Source organism: Octopus bimaculoides, chromosome 21 (assembly GCF_046866305.1).
Source record: "Octopus bimaculoides isolate indiv1 chromosome 21, ASM4686630v1, whole genome shotgun sequence".
Lineage (NCBI taxonomy): Eukaryota > Metazoa > Mollusca > Cephalopoda > Octopoda > Octopodidae > Octopus > Octopus bimaculoides.
This window is the reverse complement of record NC_142948.1, coordinates 12,605,970-12,628,469: the sequence shown is the minus strand read 5'-3', so window position 1 is coordinate 12,628,469 and position 22,500 is coordinate 12,605,970. Positions and strand designations below refer to the sequence as shown.

The 22,500-nt window shown below is 33.0% G+C and overlaps 1 protein-coding gene across 2 annotated transcripts in view; it reads left to right on the top strand.

The window, feature by feature from the left end:
• LOC106876162 (glutamate receptor ionotropic, kainate 2) overlaps positions 1–22,500 on the top strand; it is a 260,251-nt gene that overhangs the window by 157,051 nt on the left and 80,700 nt on the right. For both annotated transcript variants that reach the window (XM_089338814.1, XM_089338815.1), the window contains exons 8-10: positions 2,244–2,357; positions 3,924–4,121; positions 4,566–4,893. In XM_089338814.1, coding sequence (XP_089194940.1) covers positions 2,244–2,357; positions 3,924–4,121; positions 4,566–4,893 — 640 coding nt within the window. The remainder of the gene's footprint in view (positions 1–2,243; positions 2,358–3,923; positions 4,122–4,565; positions 4,894–22,500) is intronic.

The following is a 22,500-nucleotide window of genomic DNA, read 5'->3' as shown; positions in this document are numbered from 1 at the left end:
ACTACTGTCGCGAAAACAGGCTACATGTCCAATTAGCCTTGTGAAAACATCAGCGTCCGAACAGCTGCGCACATGAGTGTCATTATGTGAAATGTAAATGCTATTCTATACTTTTTATGCTATTGATGTGCACGAAAATTCGAAAGATTTTCTCATCGGATAATTTCACAGTCTGTTGAACGCTTCTCAGATAAGATACACTCGTAATCTCTCGGCAATCAGTAATATAGAACATTCAGTTGGATTATATCTTACGATAATTCTGCTTGTCATTTTGTTATTTAGCCCGTCGGTAAGGCTTTCACGTGATTAGTGAAAAGTGAGAGAGAGAAAATGCAGGAGAGAGAAAAAGAGGGAGAGAGAAGTACCCATGATGTGAGATAGAGGGAATGTACTTGTAACACTTTCACATGATTAGTTCAAGGATAAGAGAGAAGGGAAAAAAAGAGAAAGCGGATAAGTTGAAAAGTGAGACAGAAAGAGGGAGACAGAAAAAGAGGGATAGAGAAGCGTCCATGACGCGAGGAAGGGGAACGGAATATTTATTACTTGGTTAAAAAAGTTAGTTGAATGTTGAGAAAGTTAAAAGTATAATTTTAGCAGAGGGATGATGTTCTGATGGTGAGGTTAAAGAAAGGCAGAGAGAGAAAGAGAGAGAGAGAGAGACAGACAGACAGACAGAGAGTAAGGGAAAGGAGGGAAAGAACGGGGAAGAGAGATGATGATGTTGGTGGTGGTGGTGATGTTGATAGAAGTAGTGGTGGAGGAGGTGCTGGTGATTGAATAATGAAAAGTTACTTTATAAAAAAATTGAAATGTTTCCTATATCATTTATCACTTAATACGTGCGCATAAGCATAATTTCGCGAAATATTCTCGCTCATTTACGTAGCAGATACCTGCAATTTAACGAAAGGTTGTATCGGATGTACGGCAAGATTATATATATATATATATATATATATATACGTTTATGTATTCGTTTTGCAAGATTCTTGATGTGAAATCATGTGTTGTAACAGATATTGTTGTATTTGGGGATGGTCATGTTGCCAGTTTGACTGATCGTTAGTCAGGAAAGACACACAAATAAGAAAGAAGAAAGAAAAGGACCACTGATGAGGTCACATATGTGTGACGAAAGATCTCTGGCCGAAATACGATTAATGTAAAATAAAGCTGAAGCAAGCAAATTAACGCCAAATATATAGTGTGTTGTATTGGCTAAACTGGCAACATGACCATCCCCGAATACAACTATATATATATATATTGTTTTTGAGAAAATAAGAGTGAATATTTATTTCATGAGTGTTGTGTATTAAGTTAATAAAAGTGTATATATAAATTGCATTAAGTAATGATCGTACTCCAATTTCTTTCACTTTTCAATGAGTAGCAGATGAGCGATTATCTTTACATACAGACACAACAATCGTACGCTTTCAGTTTTTTGGATAAAGTTTTCGGAAATAACCCAATAGGTTTACTATTAATTCCACTAGTATAAACTAAAAGGTGTCAAACTGACAGGATCCTTAGTACGCCGGGCAAAATGCTGAACGGATTTCATTCATCCTCCTGTTCTGAGATCAAATTCCGCCAAGGTTGACTTTGCTCTTCATCCTTTCGTGGGTCAATAAATTTAAATACCAATGAAACGCTGGGGTCGATATAATCGACTAGTCCCCTCCCGCCAAATTTCAGGCCTGGTACTTTTAGTGGAAAAGATTATATACAAACTAGAGTAGCACTGTAGTGATTTGTTTAATTAGCGATCTAAGATATTAGAGAGTATAAAAGAAAGAAAAATAAAAGCTTGAATTATTTCAAAACTGTAAATTAGTTTCTATATATAAGATTTTTCTAACATCATAAACCGTTTAATTTCGTGTAATATATTTGCCTCGGGTCATACCATGCTGATGATTTCAAATAAAGATGAAGTGACGCCATACATGGCTGCCAATGAACGGATATTTTAAGATATTTATAATGCAAGGTAAAAAAAAATGAAATATGAACAGAATATACTTCTTTGTACATCTTTATATTTTGACTTAAAATTGAAAATTCCTGTCTTGATTTAATCTTAATAGATTGCCTCTCCTCGGTACGTGTATATTCTATGCAAAATACAACGTAAAATAAAAATAACAGTTGTAAATCATTTACAACAATGACTCACTGTGACGTATAATTATTTTAAATTTTTAATATTTAATTTTTAATTCTATTTGCAGATCGGAACCTGGGATAGTACGAATGGTGTGAATATAACAGAGAGTAAAACAGAAACAAAACACGAGTTACAAAAGAAGCTAGCAAATTCAACTTTGAGAGTTGTTACAAAATTGGTGAGTTACGATTGAGTATTTAGAGTATAACCCAGTAACTGAGTATTTCTTTCCCCCTTTTTCTTATTTATTTTCTTTTACTTATGTAAGTCTTTATACTGCGGTCATGCTGGGGCACCGCTTGAATTTTTGTTACTCCAATGACTCGACACCAGTAATAGCTAGCTATATTCGTTAACGACTTGTAAAGTGTAACATTTGTTTATTCTAAGTGTATGTAACATTAAGAAACAAGAAACGTAACTGTCAGATAAAGACACTTCGAGTCAAACATATTCTATACGTCAACATAAATAATTTCCAATATAAAACTGGTTCTAACAAAGGAGCTAAGAACATCAGTGAAATCGACTGACTTAAATCTTTGTAAAAAATGGAAAATACAAAGCTATCGATCTTGACTATAGAACCAGCTAATGGAAGCATCGTGCATGTTTCCTTATTATTGGATATCATTATCCAAGGCTATTTCAGCTTATGGTAGAGAATGAAAAAGAGGTATCACCTTTGATATGCATCAATTAGAAACTTATCTTGTGAGTGTTGATTATTATCGGTGATGACGCTTCAACTTATTGTTTCCTGTAAACTGTCGCTCCTCTTACAAATTGCAGAAAATAATACTTATAAATGAATTATAATACATAGACATTTGAATTTTTTTTACAATCCAGCCGTCCTTTTACACGGAATTTCGTCTGCCTTTAAACCAAAGCTCTGATGAGACTTATATAGGTGGACTGAATTATTTATAAATCATATAAGGAATAAAAATCTATAATATATAATGTATATAATATATATAAAGTATATAATGTATATAATGTATACAAGACAAATTACTAGCTCTTTTGGTATTTTAATAATCTGTTTTAATGTTATATTATCTTATATTCATAGTATATTATGTTATATTATAATATAGATAAATTATTGGACTATTAATTGAATCTCTCTATCCAATTTATTGTTTGTAATTTGCATTATACCCATATTTATGTGGTATCCAACTGATGTACAAGTGAACTGGATGTTTTACAAACTACTTTGAAGGAATTCCTTTCCTTAGTTTGTTACTTCATATATATATATATATATATATATATATATATATATATATATATATATACATATATATATATATCGAACAAGTAGCAAGATAAATTTATTTTTCTACTTGTTCTACAATACATTTCAACGCTTCAAAAACGAACGTGTTTGCTTACATTGGACGTATATATATATATATATATATATGTATATATATATATATATATATATATATATATATATATATCAATCAATTTATATACCTTCATTTCTGCTTGACTCGCCAGTATTATTTATATAGACACATTCATGTGATCACACACGCACATACGTACACACGCACAAGCACCAACACACAAGCATACATACACACAACACAACACAACACACGCGCACGCACAAAATGGTTCAGCCTTCAAATAGAAATAATATGAATAAAATTATCACTATGAATATAATATAATAATTACTATGAATATAATATGAATATAATAATTACTGTTTTTCTTTTTTAAGGAACTTCCGTATGTGGGTAACAAGACTGCCCCTGATGGCACTGTTGAGTATGAAGGTTTTGCCATAGACCTGCTGAATGCTATTGCAGAGGAGCTTCATTTTAATTACACTATTTCCATCGTGAAGGATGGTCAATATGGTGGAGAAGACCCTTTGACCGGCAAATGGAACGGAATGGTCGGAGAGCTTATCGAGAGAGTAAGTGCCTGATGCAAATAATAATCTCTCTGTCTGTCTGCATGACTCTCTCTTTCTCTCTCTCTCTCTCTCTCTCTCTCTCTCCCTCTCTATCTATCTCTCTATCTCTCTATCTCTCTCTCTCTCTCTCTCTCTCTCTCTCTCTCTCTCTCTCTATCTATCTATCTATCTATCTGTCTATATCTAACTGTCTGTCTATATATCTGTTTATATATTTATCCGTCTATCATTTCTCTGTCGATGTATCGATCTAACTACCAAATGACACACACACACATATACAAAATATAAATATCTGTATGTGTTTGTATATATATATAAATATATATATATATATGCAGATATGTGTGTGTGTGTCTGTGTATACGCATATATCTTTTACATGCACGTATGTAAGTACAATTGCATATATGTAATATTTCGATCGAATTCATTACATTTCAGAAAGCTGACTTAGCTGTTGCTGGTATGTCCATTACATACAAACGCGAAAAAGTTATCGACTTCACTAAACCATTCTTGAACCTTGGCATTACCATATTATACAAGAAACCGATGAAAAAACCACCCAAGTTATTCTCGTTCCTCTCTCCTCTTACTTCGGAGGTATGGGTATATATCATCGCCGCCTATCTTGTTGTCAGTTTTATGCTCTACATTATTGCGAGGCTAAGTCCCTACGAGTGGTATGAATCCGGATCGGATGAACTGGATAATCAATTTACTGTTTTAAATAGTTTGTGGTTTACCATAGGTTGCCTTATGCAGCAAGGTAAGCGTTCGACATTTTATTAACTTTGAGTTTTTGGTACCTTGATTCCCTTTTCCTTTATACATAATAATTTTGGTCATGTTTCAATTCAAAACGGCAGAGCCCTCCATCTAAAAATGAAGAGTTCGGGCCGAAATTGTATGCATATTTCTTCTTATCACAGCACATTATATATATATTTTCCCTTTTAAAATTTATCTTCCTCTGTATTGGATTTTGTCAAAACTAACCACCAGTAGTTTTCTCTCCAATTCTATTAATAATATCATATTTGGTATGTCGTTAGTAGAACGCAAGTACTGTAAAGTCGAATGTAAGCTCCCTGAGGCATGTATTGACGACCGCTTTTCGTATCCTCGTTGTAGTAACTTCAACCTTATTACGTAGCTGTAATTAATTATCAAGGAATGCATAGCGTATATTCCAAACAATTTTCTTCCGACAGTATTGTACCCCTAAACGATAAACAACTCTAATCTTAGTATTCTTGTGGCTGAATACATTAAATCAAGTACCTAAAATTGCTCGTTATTCCATTGTAATTTACAGCGTACAGCTAAAGCGGTGGTTCTCAACCGGAGTTCATATGACGCACGAGGGCCCATATAAGATTTTTAGGGGTCCACAGAACAAAATAGTAAATTGGAAATGCACAGTAGTAATTTAAGTGCCCCTGAAAAAAATTCTTTTCTTTAGATGTATGTATTGGTATGTATTGCAAGAAACACAAGTTTTTTTTTCTCTCTCTAACATTTAACACAGTTAAATCTATACACATGACTGTGTGAAAAATTCAATAAGAATGTTAAAAGAAGTTTCTCTAAAACTAGTTTTTGAACATCGAATGGATATGGAGGCCCACCGGAATAAAACAATAATCAGAGGGGCCCATAGGTAAAAATGGTTGAAAACCCCTGAGTTAATGCTTTATGATTGTGATGCAATTCTGTTCACATGTTGAAGCAAGTTGACATTACTTTAGTCCATGTGAAATATATGAACGTCACAATATTATTGTGTGCGGATAACGGCAAAGTTAATGAAATTAAGAAATTCGGGGCTCAGTCGCATGAGTCTGGAACTGGATTTCATAGCGTGCGCCGTTAGTAGACGGAAACTCTTTGAAAATCTGTCAGATGGGTCTTGTCCATACGTAGGTGATATATCTAATCTGTCACTCGGTTTAAAATCATTGTCTTGCAGTACATCGTTACTTTTGGTGGGTAAAACACCGTTGCAAGCATTCAGGTCAGGTCCCGTGGCCAAGGATATCTTACACCGTATTTCACACAAACGATAGGTGTTCTGAAATCAGTTACTTGTGCTGCACTTACAACTAAGACAAAAGTATTTTTAAATATATATTTTGTAAAATAAAACAAATTAGTTTTCTTTCGCCAAAAATCAATTTATCTTGAACCGTGTCAGAAAGACTTCATATTGTCAGAATGACTTCATTGTTTTAACATACAGATACAAATTCATAAAACATATTAACACAACGAGGTTTCGAATCCCGATCGAAGACATTTCACTTTAACTCTCTTACTAATCCTTTAAATTATGCATGAATGTCACTAATTCATATATTATATCCTTTGTCATCCTACTAATCGTTTTAAATATAAAGAAAAAGAAAAAACAACCAACCTTTACATATTTGCTTGATTGCTTGCTTTTTTGTCTGTTTTTCATATACTTGTTCTGTATTCTCTCCTTTCTTTGTATGTTTTAAAAAATCAACAACAAAACATTTAGAAAATTTCAGGCTGCAAATTCATGAAAACAAAGGAATCGTATTTCAATTATTTCTTCACCATTTCTCTTTCTCTCTTTTTCATATATAAATATATATTTAAGCTTGTGTGCATGTATGGATACATCACATTTCACTGCTACTGTAATTTCTCATGAATAAGGACGTACACGCTTACATGTATGTTTGTGTAATATATATATATATATATATATATATATATATATATATATATATATATATATATATATATATACATACACATAGTGCATATGTTTGAAATTAATTGTTGTCCGAGTACACTCACTTATAAGCCAGGCACAAGCACATCTTAAAGTGTTGCACCAATGAACAATGCAGATGCTCGGGTGAAGGAAGAACTGCAGGTATCTCTCTGCTAAATCTTGTGTTTGTGCTTGGAACCGAAGAAACTACGAAAGTAACGATAACCACCAACGTGATATCCGGATCGTCGAAATTACAAGGAATAGGTTTGAAAGGACGGTTGTGTATTTTTGGCTGGAAGAAGTTTCTGCGAGTGAAACTCAATAAAACGTGCACAATGTATTCACTTTTCAGATGACCAACACCTTTCCCCAACAATGACCTAGTATTTGTTGTACCGAACAGAGATCAAAAACTATATATATATATATATATATATATATATATATATATATATATATATATATATATACCAGACTTACGTGACAGCAACAGCTTAGAGTTCGTCTACAAATTGTGATTTTATAGGGCGCTGATTTATTATCTCTAGGATGTCCATATGTATGTGAATATGTAAAACTCACTAATATACATAAAAGAGAAAACGATGATACTTGAAATTAGGTCATCAGCTTTCCTTCCAGGATTAGATGATGGAGTCTTCAAGTCTTCATTCTATTCCTTGCTTACATTTACATCCAAACGCACACGCGCGTGTATATATATATATATATATCTGTGTGTGTATTATATATATATGTATATTATATATATATGTATATTATATATGTATATGTATATTATATATGTATATGTATATTATATATGTATATGTATATTATATATGTATATTATATATATATATATGTATATTATATATGTATATTATATATATATATGTATATTATATATGTATATTATATATATATATATATTATATATATATATATATTATATATATATGTATATTATATATATATGTATATTATATATATATGTATATTATATATATATGTATATTATATATATATATGCATATTATATTATATATATATATGCATATTATATTATATATATATATGTATATTATATTATATATATATATGTATATTATATTATATATATATATGTATATTATATTATATATATATATGTATATTATATTATATATATATATGTATATTATATTATATATATATATATATGTATATTATATATGTGTATATATGTATATTATATATGTATATATATATTTATATACATATGCATATCTATATACATGTATACATATTTATAAATATGTATATATATATATATATATAAATATGTATATATACACATGTATACATAGCTGTATATATAAATATATATACATACATATATATGTGTATATATATATATATATATATAAAATATATATAGTTTTAGGGAAAATAACCAATTTTCAAGAACTCATCGATGAAAATCCACTATCACATATAAAAAAATTAATATTATATATATATATATATATATATATATATATATATATATATATATACACACACACACGTTCGTGTTTGTCTAAGCGCGTGTGCGTGCGTGCGTGCGCGCTTGTATGTGTGTATCTGTGTGTGTGTGTGTGTGTGTGTGTGTGTATGGATGGGTGTGTTTCTAAATTGTGGTATTTTACAAAAGTCTCTTTGAATTTCTTCGAACACTTGATTTGTCTGAATTTCGTATTGCAACTATATTCCGCTCAGTCGTAAGGAAATATTGTTAATTACTTCTTCGTGAGTAATTTGCAATAAAATTATTCTTTGAAATTCATCATTACACGATATGTTCTCGTATGTGCATATATTCGCCTTTTGTCTTTATGTATATGTGCGCTAGTGCTTGTGAACCAACATATCGACATACAGAAATTCGCGTAAATAATATGAAATTGCGTTCACTTTCCAATTTGTCACCATTTTAATATGGATAGATAGCAGGGAACAAGTACTGAGAACGTGTCTTTTGATGAAATTGTTAAGTGTGAAATATAATGAAATATGAATTATTAGAATTGCGAACTAAATTAAATATGCACCAAGCTTCACTTGAATAATAAATATGTTGATATTAGAACACTTATGACTATGAGAAATATATAAAAAAATAAGTGACATTTATGTTTGGGAAATGATTGTGATTATTATATACTGTCTAGCGGCGTTGGTTGAGCACAATAACACTGTATACCAGTTTGACCTCCATCTTCGGTTATATAAATTATAGAAAGACTAAGAGTCACTCCTCATAACAACTAAGTGAATGTCTTCAAGTATTTTTCAGTAGTTTCTCTCTAGATATACGGCACAAGTGAATGGACATAATTTCATCGCTATAAGTATTATTAAAGAATGATATAAAAGAAAAAAAAAACACTTTTACTCAATTTATGAAATAATGTATAGAATAAAACGACAATGATAAATCTTTCCTTGAGTTATTAATGGTCACGTAGTTCGTAAAGTTTAACTGATGACTTAGTTGTATTAAACAGATGTAAAACAAATCTATCTTTACTGCATGGAATTATTTTAGAATTTCCAAAATACTGTCCGCCACATGAACATGGTGGTTTTAAATTTTGGTACAAGGCCAGTAATTTTGGGGGAGGGGTTAAGTCGATTACATCGACCCCAGTGCTCAACTGGTATTCATTTTATCGACTCCGAAAGAATGAAAGGTAAAATCGATCTCGGCGGAATTTGAACTCAGAACGTAAAGACAGACAAAATAACGCTAAGCATTTTGCCCGGCGTGCCAACGATTCTTGCAACTCGCCACTTTAGCAACAACAACAACAACAACAACATCCATATCGATTTTGGTAACGCCTTTACGTTACCAAAATGCCACTAAGTATTTTCCTCGACGTGCTAGTGATTCTGTCAGTTCACCGCCTGTCTACATGCAAGATTTTGAAACCAGAAAAGAAAAATATAATTTCCTGTTAGCTAAAATTTTTGAATTGGTTTCCAATTTAGACACAACACAAGCAATATTGACTGGTGTCGGGGTCTCAGTCCATTACAATTAGCCCAATAGTTGACTGGTTATCTATTTTACCAATCTAGATAGCAGACAGCAAATTGATCTCGGCGAGATTTAAGTTATAACACATCTTATATATTTCCTGTATAAATACTAATTTAACATGTCTCACATGAATGAACTGAAACAAATGCATATCGTTTCTTTCTTTACCTCTTTCTTTCTTTCTTTCTTTTTATTTAGAATGAAAACCTCAGATATATCAAAGGGTCATAATTAAGTAAACACATCATAAAGCCATCAGTTCGAATCTCAATCATTGTTACATCTATAAGATGTTGCAACATTGCATAATTGAAAACACCTGCTAAAAGTAGACACTGTCTTAAGCATAAAGGAAATCAGCTGTGCTTCTGACACTGTAATTTATATAATCTATACTTACTGAGAGAGCTGAAATTGTAGAGTTCATATTTTCGGCTGTAGGGCAAACGTCTCGACTTTGCAGTTCATAAACAAGCAATAGTCTCACTAATTACCAAGTCCGCAATGATCATGTTTGTTCCTACACTCATACGTGTATTTACATAAATATATGCAGACGTAAAAATAAATGCATATATATACCTATGCGCAAATATATAATGAAATACATACACATATACATAAATATAAAGGCTGGAGGCATCGCTGTGGATAGTAGCTTTTACCACAGTTCTTTTACAAATGCGTCTTGTATGTTACATACTGTGGGTGATTCTAGGAAATATTATGGGATAGAGACGTATTTCTTCAGCTCACCATTAGAAAGACATATTTTGTTGCATGATTGGCAGGCACTCGTTCTTTTTATGTAACAATGATCGATCATATATATATGTCGTGAGGCGAAACTTGAGCTTCCAGTCATCAAGATAATCTTTTTTATAATATATATATATATATATATATAGATAATCTTTTTTATAATATATATATATATATATATATATATATATATATATATATTATAAAAAAGATTATCTTGATGACTGGAAGCTCAAGTTTCGCCTCACGACATATATATATATGATCGATCATTGTTACATAAAAAGAACGAGTGCCTGCCAATCATGCAACAAAATATGTCTTTCTAATGGTGAGCTGAAGAAATACGTCTCTATCCCATAATATTTCCTAGAATCACCCACAGTATGTAACATACAAGACGCATTTGTAAAAGAACTGTGGTAAAAGCTACTATCCACAGCGATGCCTCCAGCCTTTATATTTATGTATATGTGTATGTATTTCATTATATATTTGCGCATAGGTATATATATGCATTTATTTTTACGTCTGCATATATTTATGTAAATACACGTATGAGTGTAGGAACAAACATGATCATTGCGGACTTGGTAATTAGTGAGACTATTGCTTGTTTATGAACTGCAAAGTCGAGACGTTTGCCCTACAGCCGAAAATATGAACTCTACAAAAGATTATCTTGATGACTGGAAGCTCAAGTTTCGCCTCACGACATATACACATATTCTACTAGTTGACTAAACTATAAGCGAGACTTGAATCACGAAACTTAGAATAGATTTGACTCTACACTCAACTTTGTCTTTGCGCCGCTGTAAATATTGTATAGCTTTAAAATGATTAACCTTAATTCATTATTTATATAGTCGTTCAATTTTTTTTTATATACGTCTGTGGCCATGGTGAGATATCGTCATGTCAGCCATCTTTTACTTTGCTATTAATGTACATTTTAAATGAGAGTTCCAAGCTGTCACCTTCGTCATTGTCACCTGCTGTGAAGTGGTCTCGTCAGCGATTAAACACAGTAGCTTGTTTACATATTTGCTGTACGCATTGACACAACACATCACATATGTGTGTGTACTGAAGTTTGTGTATTCAAATATATGCATGTGACCACGGGCGAGAACGCACACTTAACTCATACAGGCAGTCAGAAACACTCAAAAACTCGCATATGCGTGTGTGTGAGTGTGTGTGTGTGTGTGTGTGTGTGTGTGTGTGTGTACAGTACATACTTGTATGTACAGAGTGTGGTGAATAAACTGCCGTCTAAATTATGCAAAAATGAAAATAACACTGACATCTTATTTTAACACATATATTTACCAAAATTACATACAAATATCTTGAAATACTAAAGAGTAAATTTATTCAATAAAATCGGCATTGGCTTCAAACACGGCCTCTAGCCGACTTCAGAACCTCCTGCAACTCTACTGGATGGTCTCCTTGTTTAAGTTGGTGACTGCTGTCATAATCCTTGCCTTGAATTCGTCTTTGGTGTTACAAGGGGTTTTGTTGGATTCTCGCTCAACTGCGCCCCACACATAATAATGAAGGGGGTTTCAGTCTGGGGGTTAGTTGCCGAGATTTTAGGGGTGATATGGTCGCAGAAATTGTCTAACGGCTATGACTGGGATCCCCTGCTTGTGTGACATGGTGTAGATATATGGTTTTCCAGCCGCCACCATCATGACCTGCAGCAGCATTACCTCCTCCAGGCATTTGATCTAAGTCTCCGTGTTGAGGGTGAGACCGTGTGGGTAGATGAATCGAGCCATAGCATCACCATCCCTAGTCATCACTCAAAACACCATGATATTGACTGGATATTTGATTTTTATCACTCTTGTTACATGTCCTCATATAGCACTGTCATCAGATTGTCACCCAAACACTGAAATATTCGTATTGGAGCTTCCAGCGCGAATGCCAAGCAGTTGAGCACGTCGTTTCCAAATTTGTGGCATTTATATTTATAGATATTTATTACACATTATTATATACATAGTACTGTAATTCAATTAACAATATTAGTGTTTAATCCTTTCTAGAATTAAGACTGAATGAATGTCGTGATATATATGGTATGCTTATTCCTAAACAACACTTATGTTAGTAATGTTGACACCGCCGGTTTGAATGGTACTGCCCCAGGTGTCAAAGCCGTAGTGATATCCGTGGGACAGCTGATGATTGAGGCCTGTTGGATTGTTTGTATGGCTGTGCCGAATAGATTTCTAAGATATCTATGTGATACATTTATACACTTGCACACATGCACAATATACACCATACCAACACATATGCACACATTTACACACACACACACATATATGTACATAGATATCTGAGTACAGAAGCGCACAAATATGGATCTGTAAGGGGATATGCCTGAGTATGTATGCGTCTGTGGTGTGTTAGAATATATTCTAATCGATCTATATGCAGTTATACTCTTACATCTGTTGAAACTCATTCTTTTCTCCCTTGTCTTTAGAAATCAGTAACGGGTCCAGCAAATGAACCATTGGTTTCCTGTAACTAAATACGCTACCATTCACTAATTACGATATAAAATATATTTAGAATAAAAATAAAATGGAAGAAACCTCTTTGATATCATCAATACTATTCTCAAAGATGCTGGTAGCCAAGCAAACTATTGTTCGTTATTTATCTAACACTCCTTAAGTCTAGTTCAAACGATCATGTCATATCTCTGAACAATGCCCTTAACGGATGTTTCTGAAACACTAATAACATATTGAATTAAGAAGTTTGTTTATGTGGATTCCGCTGGAATTATGAGATTCAACCTTGTCATCAATAAACAAAATTATGTACACAGAAATATTATAAAAGTTTTGACAAATAACAAATCGCCTACAGACATTCTCACAATCGTACTAAAGAGCACCACATGTTATGTATTCTCATAAACGAGCAAACACGCGAACTATATAGTGTGTGTGTGTGCGCACACACACAAGCACATACAACACAGATAGGTCGCATACGCGCAATCATGTCTTTGTAAGCTTGTAAATATTTAAGAATAAGTCACATATATATATATACATATATATATATATATATATATATATATATATATATAATGTGTGTGTGTGTGTGTATATATATATATATATATATATATATATAATGTGTGTGTGTGTGTATATATATATATATATATATATATATATAATGTGTGTGTGTGTGTGTATATATATATATATATATATATGTGTGTGTGTGTATACATATCTATATATATGTACGCACATACAAGCATATGTATGTATATGTGTGTTTCCCTTCAGTCGTCGTATCCTCGATAACATTACAAGTGATTGTCAAAACAAAACATGCATAAATATGAATTATGATAGTTACAGTTGCACTGTAGCACGTATCATCTTTCTCTGTTCTGTATCTCCCCGAGTGAGATAATTGCAGTTTATATGTAAATCAACAGTTATGTTGCTGAGTGATTGATTGTGGTAGGTTTATAATTTTACATCAAGTAGAAAGGAGATTCATAGAACAATAACACTGCAGCACAAACTCTCTCTCTTTCTCTCTATCTCTCTCTCTATATATCTCTCTCTCTTTATCTCTCTCTCTCTCTCTCTCCCTCTCTCTATCTCTCTCTCTCTCTCTCTCTATATATATATATATATATGTGTATATATAATCAAAATAAGCAACAAGGATATCCAGAGGTATATATGTAAAAGGTTGAAAAGGAACACACGAGTTGATATGTATAAGGAAAATAACGCAAGGTAGAAAATAATAAAATAATTTTATCATGAAGAACATTTTAGTAACGATTTCAGTCTTTACTAATTTTTCAACTTAGAGTAAAGCACAAAAACAATTAAATTGTGGAAAAATTAAATGAAATGACTTTTCAAAAAATATTTCCATAGTTTTCAAATGCAAGGGACATTTTACTTTTTTTTTGTCTGTCTTTGTCTCTTTTGTACTTTTCTGGGTTCTAGGTAGTTAGCAGCAGCTAGTTTGATATGAGTTCTTGCATTTGAATGTTTAAGCAGCAGTAGTAGTAGTAGAGAAACGAGGCGAAGAGGAAGAAGAATAATAATACAAATGCAGGAGTGGTATAACAGTAGCAGGATGTTGGTGGAATCTTCTTAAATGGTCATTTGATGTAAAAGTGACCTGTTGTCGTTGTAATAGTAGTGATTGGAATTGTTCTGAATAAATTCATGGGCAGTGACTGATTTGAATATATAGTTTTTAATATTTGCGTGGGTGTTATTCTAAGGCCCTGGTGATAGTGTCATTTGTGGTGGATGCATTCAAAAGGGGTTTATATTTTGTGATAAAGAATGACTCTTTACTAATGAGCTGATTACAGGTTGTATCGTCCCTGAAATGATAGGGGGGGGGGGGAATTCTGAAGCTGAGTTGTTTGTTATTGGCGCAAATGTCGATGTTTTCGCTGAATGCTATTTTTCTGTTTTCCGGAAATTTGATCTGGGATCTGTGCAGAGCCATCCTTTAACGTAGACTGTTTTTTGGTTTGGCCTATGTATTGCTGTCGACACCCAGAGCAGGTTAATACACATATCAGGTTCTCCGAAGCATATGCGAAGTTGCTTTTCACTGTGAAACGTTGACTCTGTTTATCACCTCTGAACGGAAGCCTATTACCATTCTCTCCATTAATATCCGTTGTTTTGAAGAGATCTACTAGAATGGATCCCTCTAGCGCATGATCCGCGCTGTCTGAGGAGTAAAACCTTTCAGTGAGCATTTTGCACCATCGCTTTGTCACAAAGGGCGTTATTGAGTCACCATATAGATATTCCTGCGCTGTCTTGCGTTTACCTAGCTATCTGCTGTTTAAAACCTAGTTTTATTGATAATTCTTTCAGAATTCCTGTTTTGTTATTCACTCATTAACAAAACGCTTCTTGCAATAAATACGTCTGAATTAAAAACTTTTTTATTGGTCCTTAATATACAACTGCGGATCTCTAATTTACTATATTTCTTGCGTAGACCCTTCCCCTCTCACAAAAAGAACAACAACCTTACATGGAACCGCTACGGTTATATGAAATTCAATTCAGAACCACTAAAGTAGTCGCTTCATATTCTGGCAATCAACAGGAAAGTCAACATATTTGTGTCATAAACGCTGCTTATGTTATACGTTGCTTCGAAGCGTTCTGAAAGAACGTATCAGTGGTTTGGGAATTGTTACACTCTATCCTTGGCTTATTGAATGTTAGACAGCTATTTGTATTTGCAAATATAAATTTCAGTTGATGCAAGCACTTATTCAATCGCATGTGTTGTATTCAGATAATAGATGGAAAAATAACTCTAAGATTAGGCTATAGCACGCATGCGAAATAAACAGAATGGGAAGATTATTTGCAATATATGAAGTGAATGCTGTTTAACATTACTAACGCTGAAATGCATTGCTTTGATAAAAGTACTTTACACTGTTAAGATTGTACAGCAAGGAAACGGGAGAACGAAGTATCATACTGAAGGCCGGAAGCATGTTATCGATGTGTTATTATGAATGTTTTTCTTTCTCATCCTACACCTGCTTTTAACCTCTTAACACACATTTTTTATTTCAATTTCCATAAACAAATATATTTTTTTATTATATATTTTGAATCTTTAAATAAGGAAGAATAAATACACAAGTTATTTGGATCTTTTCCCTTTGAACGGCAGATCGAGAAATTAATTTTTTGTAACTAAACATTTGCAAACTTCGGAAACTGGTAGAATGTGTCATATAAAATATCTTTTACTCTTAGTGTTGTCGAGAAAAGTTTATAGTTTCAAAGTTATTTCGTGTTAAAGTAGTCGTATTTCGGTAATTTCAACCAATCAATGACGTGTGTTCAGCTGAATAAAATTACTGCCGTTGTTTTTCAGCAACAACTATCGGCGGTGTATATTTCGTTTGTCACTGTTATTTATGACATCGTTTGTGTCTTTGTACTGGTTTTAGCTTTAGAGTTTTATGGTTAGGGTTTTAGGGTTAGGGTTGGGGTGTTAGTGTTAGAGTTACGGAAAAAAGTGAAAAATGAAGAAATTATAGGGGGAGGGAGGCAAAAAAGTATTTCCGAAAATAGTACCTGAACAAGAGGAAAAGAAAAACTAAAAGCAGTAGAAATGCATGAACGATTGTGGTAAACATGCTCCAGATACACTCGTTTATTCATACAAACATAACTGAGATGAAATATGTCATAAATAACAGTGACAAACGAAATATACACCGCCGGAAGTTGTTTTTGACAAACAATAGCAGTAATTTTATTCAGCTCAATCGATGTCATTGATTGGTTGAAATTACCGAAGTCCGACAACTTTAACACGCAATATCTTTGAAAATGCAGAATTTTCTCAACAACGCCAAGAGTAAAAGATGTTTTATGTGACACATTCTACCAGTATACGAAGCTTGAAAGTGTTTATTTACAAAAAATTAAGTTTTCGATTTGCCGGTCAAAAGGTAAAGATCCAGTTATTTTCTATCAGTTATGATTTATTCGTAAGTTACTGTTTGTTAATGGTAGAAAACAGGAATAACATCATGAATGAAGTATTTCGGGTTAGCAATAAGTGACACATGCCTCAGAGTACAGTGAGCGTATATTTTCGTTCATATATATATTAACTAGACATTTCTGAACGAAAATATACGAGATAATATGTTAAGAGGTTAATTCTTCTCGGCCTCCCATCCAACCTTTTTATTCCTCTAACATGCCCTCACCCATTTCTTTTCCACTCCCCCCACTTTTCTTCTTTGTCTCTTATCCAATTTCTATTTCCTTGTACTTTCTGTCTGAGTGCAAAGGTCTCGTTGTCTTGCGTTCATCATTTGCAGACAGTTTCTCAAACAAAGAATATGGCAAACTGCCGTTTTATTTTCATGTTTCTTTCTTGTAAATTTTAATATAGAAAAGGGGCTTTGACAGAAACGTTGGACATTTTACTCTACAATTTCACTCTTCTATCTCTATAGCGTTTCTAGAATCTTTAGAGCAATCTCTCTAACATGTTGTGTGAATTGACGTTGAAACAAGTGGATGTTACCGTTCATAGATGCAAGATTAATATGTATTACAACGACATACATTTGCAAGACCACGAATAATTTCTTCCGAGTGCGTAAATATTTTAAATGGTGTAGCAATCCTAGTATAATTTTGGTTAAGTTTTGCTTTTATTGAATACGTAAGACGGAAGAGTGAAACAGATACATGCACAATCGTTGGTGATAAAGATAATTGAATTGGTTGCGGTTATTGGTGAGCAAACAATTTGAATATTAGCAGTTATATACACTAATTACGACTAGAATTTATTTTATGTATATGTGTAGGTGGGGGGGGGGGGAAATTTCTAAATGTTTATGAAAATAATAATATGAGTTTGGCTTACTAGAAGATTTATCTCGGGCAGATATTTAGCTGTATCGCATCACTTAACTCGTATGTTTTTTGGTGAATTGAAAAAATATTATAATAATATTAAAATGCGTGAGAGAATGTATGTATCAGACATCTATTTTCAGTCGCCACGTCTCTCCTTTTAAGTGTTGATGTATGGAACATACTCAGATTTGTATGTACCCTAACAATCAGGCTGACAAATATATAAGTATTTGGTAATCTGTGTACATATCTGGTCATACACATACATGCATACAAGCACGAACCCAGTAACTTAAAGATAACACAATTAGCAGTTTCACAAGGGCTTTGAATATGGTCATTATTTAGTGCCATGTGAATAAACGAAGAGTCTAAATGAAAGATTAAATCAAATGAAATTTATAAGGATGCAATGAACAAGGAAAGGTATTTTCTGTAAGGTAACCCTCTTAAACCTTCCCCTACCACCAGAAAAAGGAAAACAGTTCGAAAAGCGGTGTATGGTCCATATGGCTGGCCGCTGACAAATTTGTTCCGCAAAATATGGATATTTTAACCGGTTCCTGCTGTTCTGTCAGCATTATCCTGCGTTTGAGAATAAATTATTTCCTTACCTGTATCTTTCATCTTTCAATACATCTCTGCGCTTCTAAATATGCAAACTTTGTTTGTTTACATTTATCGCAATTTGAATTTTATATATATATATATATATATATATATATATATATATATATATTTTTTTTTTTTTCACACATACATAGTTTCAAACATGTATGCTGAAATGTATACCTATGTATCTATGCGCACATATATGCGTGTATGCGGATGCTTGTGTACATACCCGTAAGCGTATGTATGTATAAAGGTGAGCCGTTCCGTGTCCACCACAAACGTTTTACTTTTTCTGATTTTGTATGTTGGGGACTACATTATGGAGTATAAGCTATATTGAAGATAGTAGGGAGTAGATTTCTTTGTTATTACTTTTTTGCTGAGGGATACAGGAAGAGAGAGAGAGAGAGAGTAGAAGCCAAATACAGAGCTTAACTCTTAATTATGGTGATGTCTAAAAGCATATTAATTTCTATAGACTGAATGCTGTGATGCTGATTATGGCACTTTAATTTGAAGTGTTCGTAAATGAAAAGAATTAATGGACGTGTTTAATTGCAACTGAAATGAATTATGAAACTAATAATAGAATTAAAATAAAGGCCGATGGAGACACAAAGAGAGAGAGAGGGGGAGAGGGGAAGATTAAAAGAGAAAAAGGGAGATAAATGCTGAGTGTTTATATTAGAGAACAATGCATCAACGCTAAAGATGATATTCAACTTAGCGTTGTATTAGATTTTATTTTAAATACTTTTAATTTTTAATGATTCATGAAGGCAGCGAGGTGGCTATGTCGTTCGCAAGCCGGACATGTCGACTCTGCCATTCATCCTTTCTGTATTGATGAAATAAGCACCGGATGAGTATTAAAGTCGATGTAATCGAATAGCCCACCCTCTCCAGCCAACATTTCGGGCCTTTTGCCTGTAAGAGAAAGTTTACATTACTCATACATTTAAAAGATTATTTCTTCCTGTCAAGATGTAGATTTTGTTGTTTCGATTGACATCAGATATAGACAAAAGATATCAGAGAAAATCCATCTTTCAATACATGTTTTTTTTTTTACTTTTTTCGTCAGTATATATATAGATATGTATAGTATTCTATGTGTCATTAACTTCTTAAGATGATACATTGATTAATGTTATCTCTGTTGTTAAACACCTATCATGCCATAGGGTGTATGTGACCAACGGGAAGCTTTCCCTACAAATTAATAAATTTGATTTAAAGAACGTCATATATATATATATATATTACGGAGATGTACTTGCATAGCAAGTGACCTGATCTGAGATCGTGTGCTAGAATGAAAACAATTGCAGCGTGGAAGGTGTTTATAAGCCATTTAAGAAACACACAAAAACCATTAGATTCACTTCAACATTTAAATTTGATTTGTGTCAAAATATTTTCGTCGCTTTGACACCGCGACCTGTTCACTGAAAAAATTCTGTGCTGCATATCTTTCTGTATATAAGTATATAGTTATAAAAATATAACTATAATTAGATGCTACTGGAAATAACCAGCGCCTGTGCTAGAAGTAGATGTCAAATACCTACAATCCACTCTAAAATGTGTTCTCTATATTCAACCACAGGTCGAATATAGAGAACAAATTTAATTTTAATGTGACCTCATCACTCCACATAATCTTTGTTGGAAAGTGTGCATCTTCTACACATCGTGCTGAGTACTACTCGAAATACTATAGTCTTCGGTTTGGATCATCGTCATTAATAGTATGGACTAATCTTGAAATGTAAGTTTTCCCTTGACATCGCTTCAAAATGCGTTGGGTAGACGATTTTGAAATACCTATCTCATGACTCGCATGCTACACAGATTTTCTTGGATTTTGGTGGTACGTTTACAGCACTCCTTCTTGCTTTGTGGGGTTTGTCGGTTCGTGGTCTTCCGGAACGCTTCTTGTAGACATTCTGAACAGTTCCATCGGCTCTAAACTTATCTCTAATTCGAGTGATGGTAAGTCACTTTGGTGGATCTGTTTGGAACTCGCTCCTAAACTGTTTTTGCACATCAGCTGCGTTTTTACACTTCCAATAGCATTGTAGAATGAATTTTCTTTCTTCAAAGCCCAGTCTGCCATCATTAATTCCAAAGGGTTTAATATGGAAAGAAAAATGCATCAATTGAGTTATCAGCTGCTAAAGTGTGTATACATTTTTTTGGAACACCCTATATGTATATATGTGTGAGGGGGCTAAGTTTAGTCCAGCGGGTGAGGCTGTATATTTCAATTATCTAACTTTCAAGAGATGAAAATAAAACGCTAAACTGCAGAATATTAAAATGCGAGCTACATTGTAACCAGCAGAATAAACAGGAATGGTAAAATTTATCTTGTTTTCACTTGATGGGTGAAGGTATCTTAAAAACCAAAATAAATATTTCAATAATACATAGAATTGCGTTTCAAGGAAGTGTTTAGTAAACCTGAACGCGGTTACCTTCACAGGGTGGCACCGTAGAAACTAAATAATCTTCTATGTAAAATATTAGATAACGACGTTTCTCATGAATGTATGAATGCATGAAATGCTATTATTCATGATAACTGCAACAGAAGAGTAGTTGAGAATTGTATTCAGACATCAGCTGCCACTGCTTTGAAATCCATTTTTCGTATCAATAACAATAATACTATGTGAAACGCTTCTGGTATTACATAGGTGAGTTTCAATTGGTTAGTTGCACATACGCATATATATATATATATATATATATATATAGGATTTAACAATAGAAATTTTCGAATATGAGAAAATATGTATTCAAGACATATATTGGAAAATTGTTATATACGTTGATGGATTATCTAATGATGTCATGATGTAATGTTCTAATGTTGTAATGCATTGATGCATGCTAGTTGCATGTTTGATTCATGTTTGAATCATCCACATCATTATTACAAAACTAGGAATATGATTATTAAGTTACTGCTATTGATACTGACGATTATAAACATGCATATGAGATAATGATGACGAGAATAATATAAACATAATGCTCATACTATTCTCAACATTATTATCTCATAAACTTATAATAATAATAATAATAATAATGGTTTCAAATTTTGGCATAAGGTCAGAAATTTCGAAATAGGGGTTAAGTCGATTACATCGAACTCAGTGTTGAACTGGTACTTATATTATCGACCATGAAGGAATGAAAGGCAAAGTCGACATCAGCGGAATTTGAACTCTGAACGTAGCGGCATGATAAAAACTGCTAAGCAGTTCGTCAATCGTGCTAAGGTTTCTGCCAGATCACCAATATTAATAATAATGGTTTCAAATTTTGGCACAAGATAAACAGCTCTAGGTAAGGAGGAAAGCCGATTATATTGACCTCACTAAATTACAAATACACTTCATTTATCGACCTGTATGGATGAAAGAGAACGTTGACATAGGCGTGGATTGAACTTTGAAAGGAAAGTGTCGAAACAACACAGACAAACACATTTTAAAACAGACACACACAAACACACACACACTCACACACATACACATACACGCACGCATTCACACTTTCACATATGATTTGTGTCCAATGGGTTGCTGTCTGCCGCATTTACTCACCTGGAATTAGTACGGAAAAATAATTTATGTTCTGGAAATGAAATATATTCAAATGTCATGCACTATAAAGACAAATTTACAGCTATGTGCTATTATGGTGCCT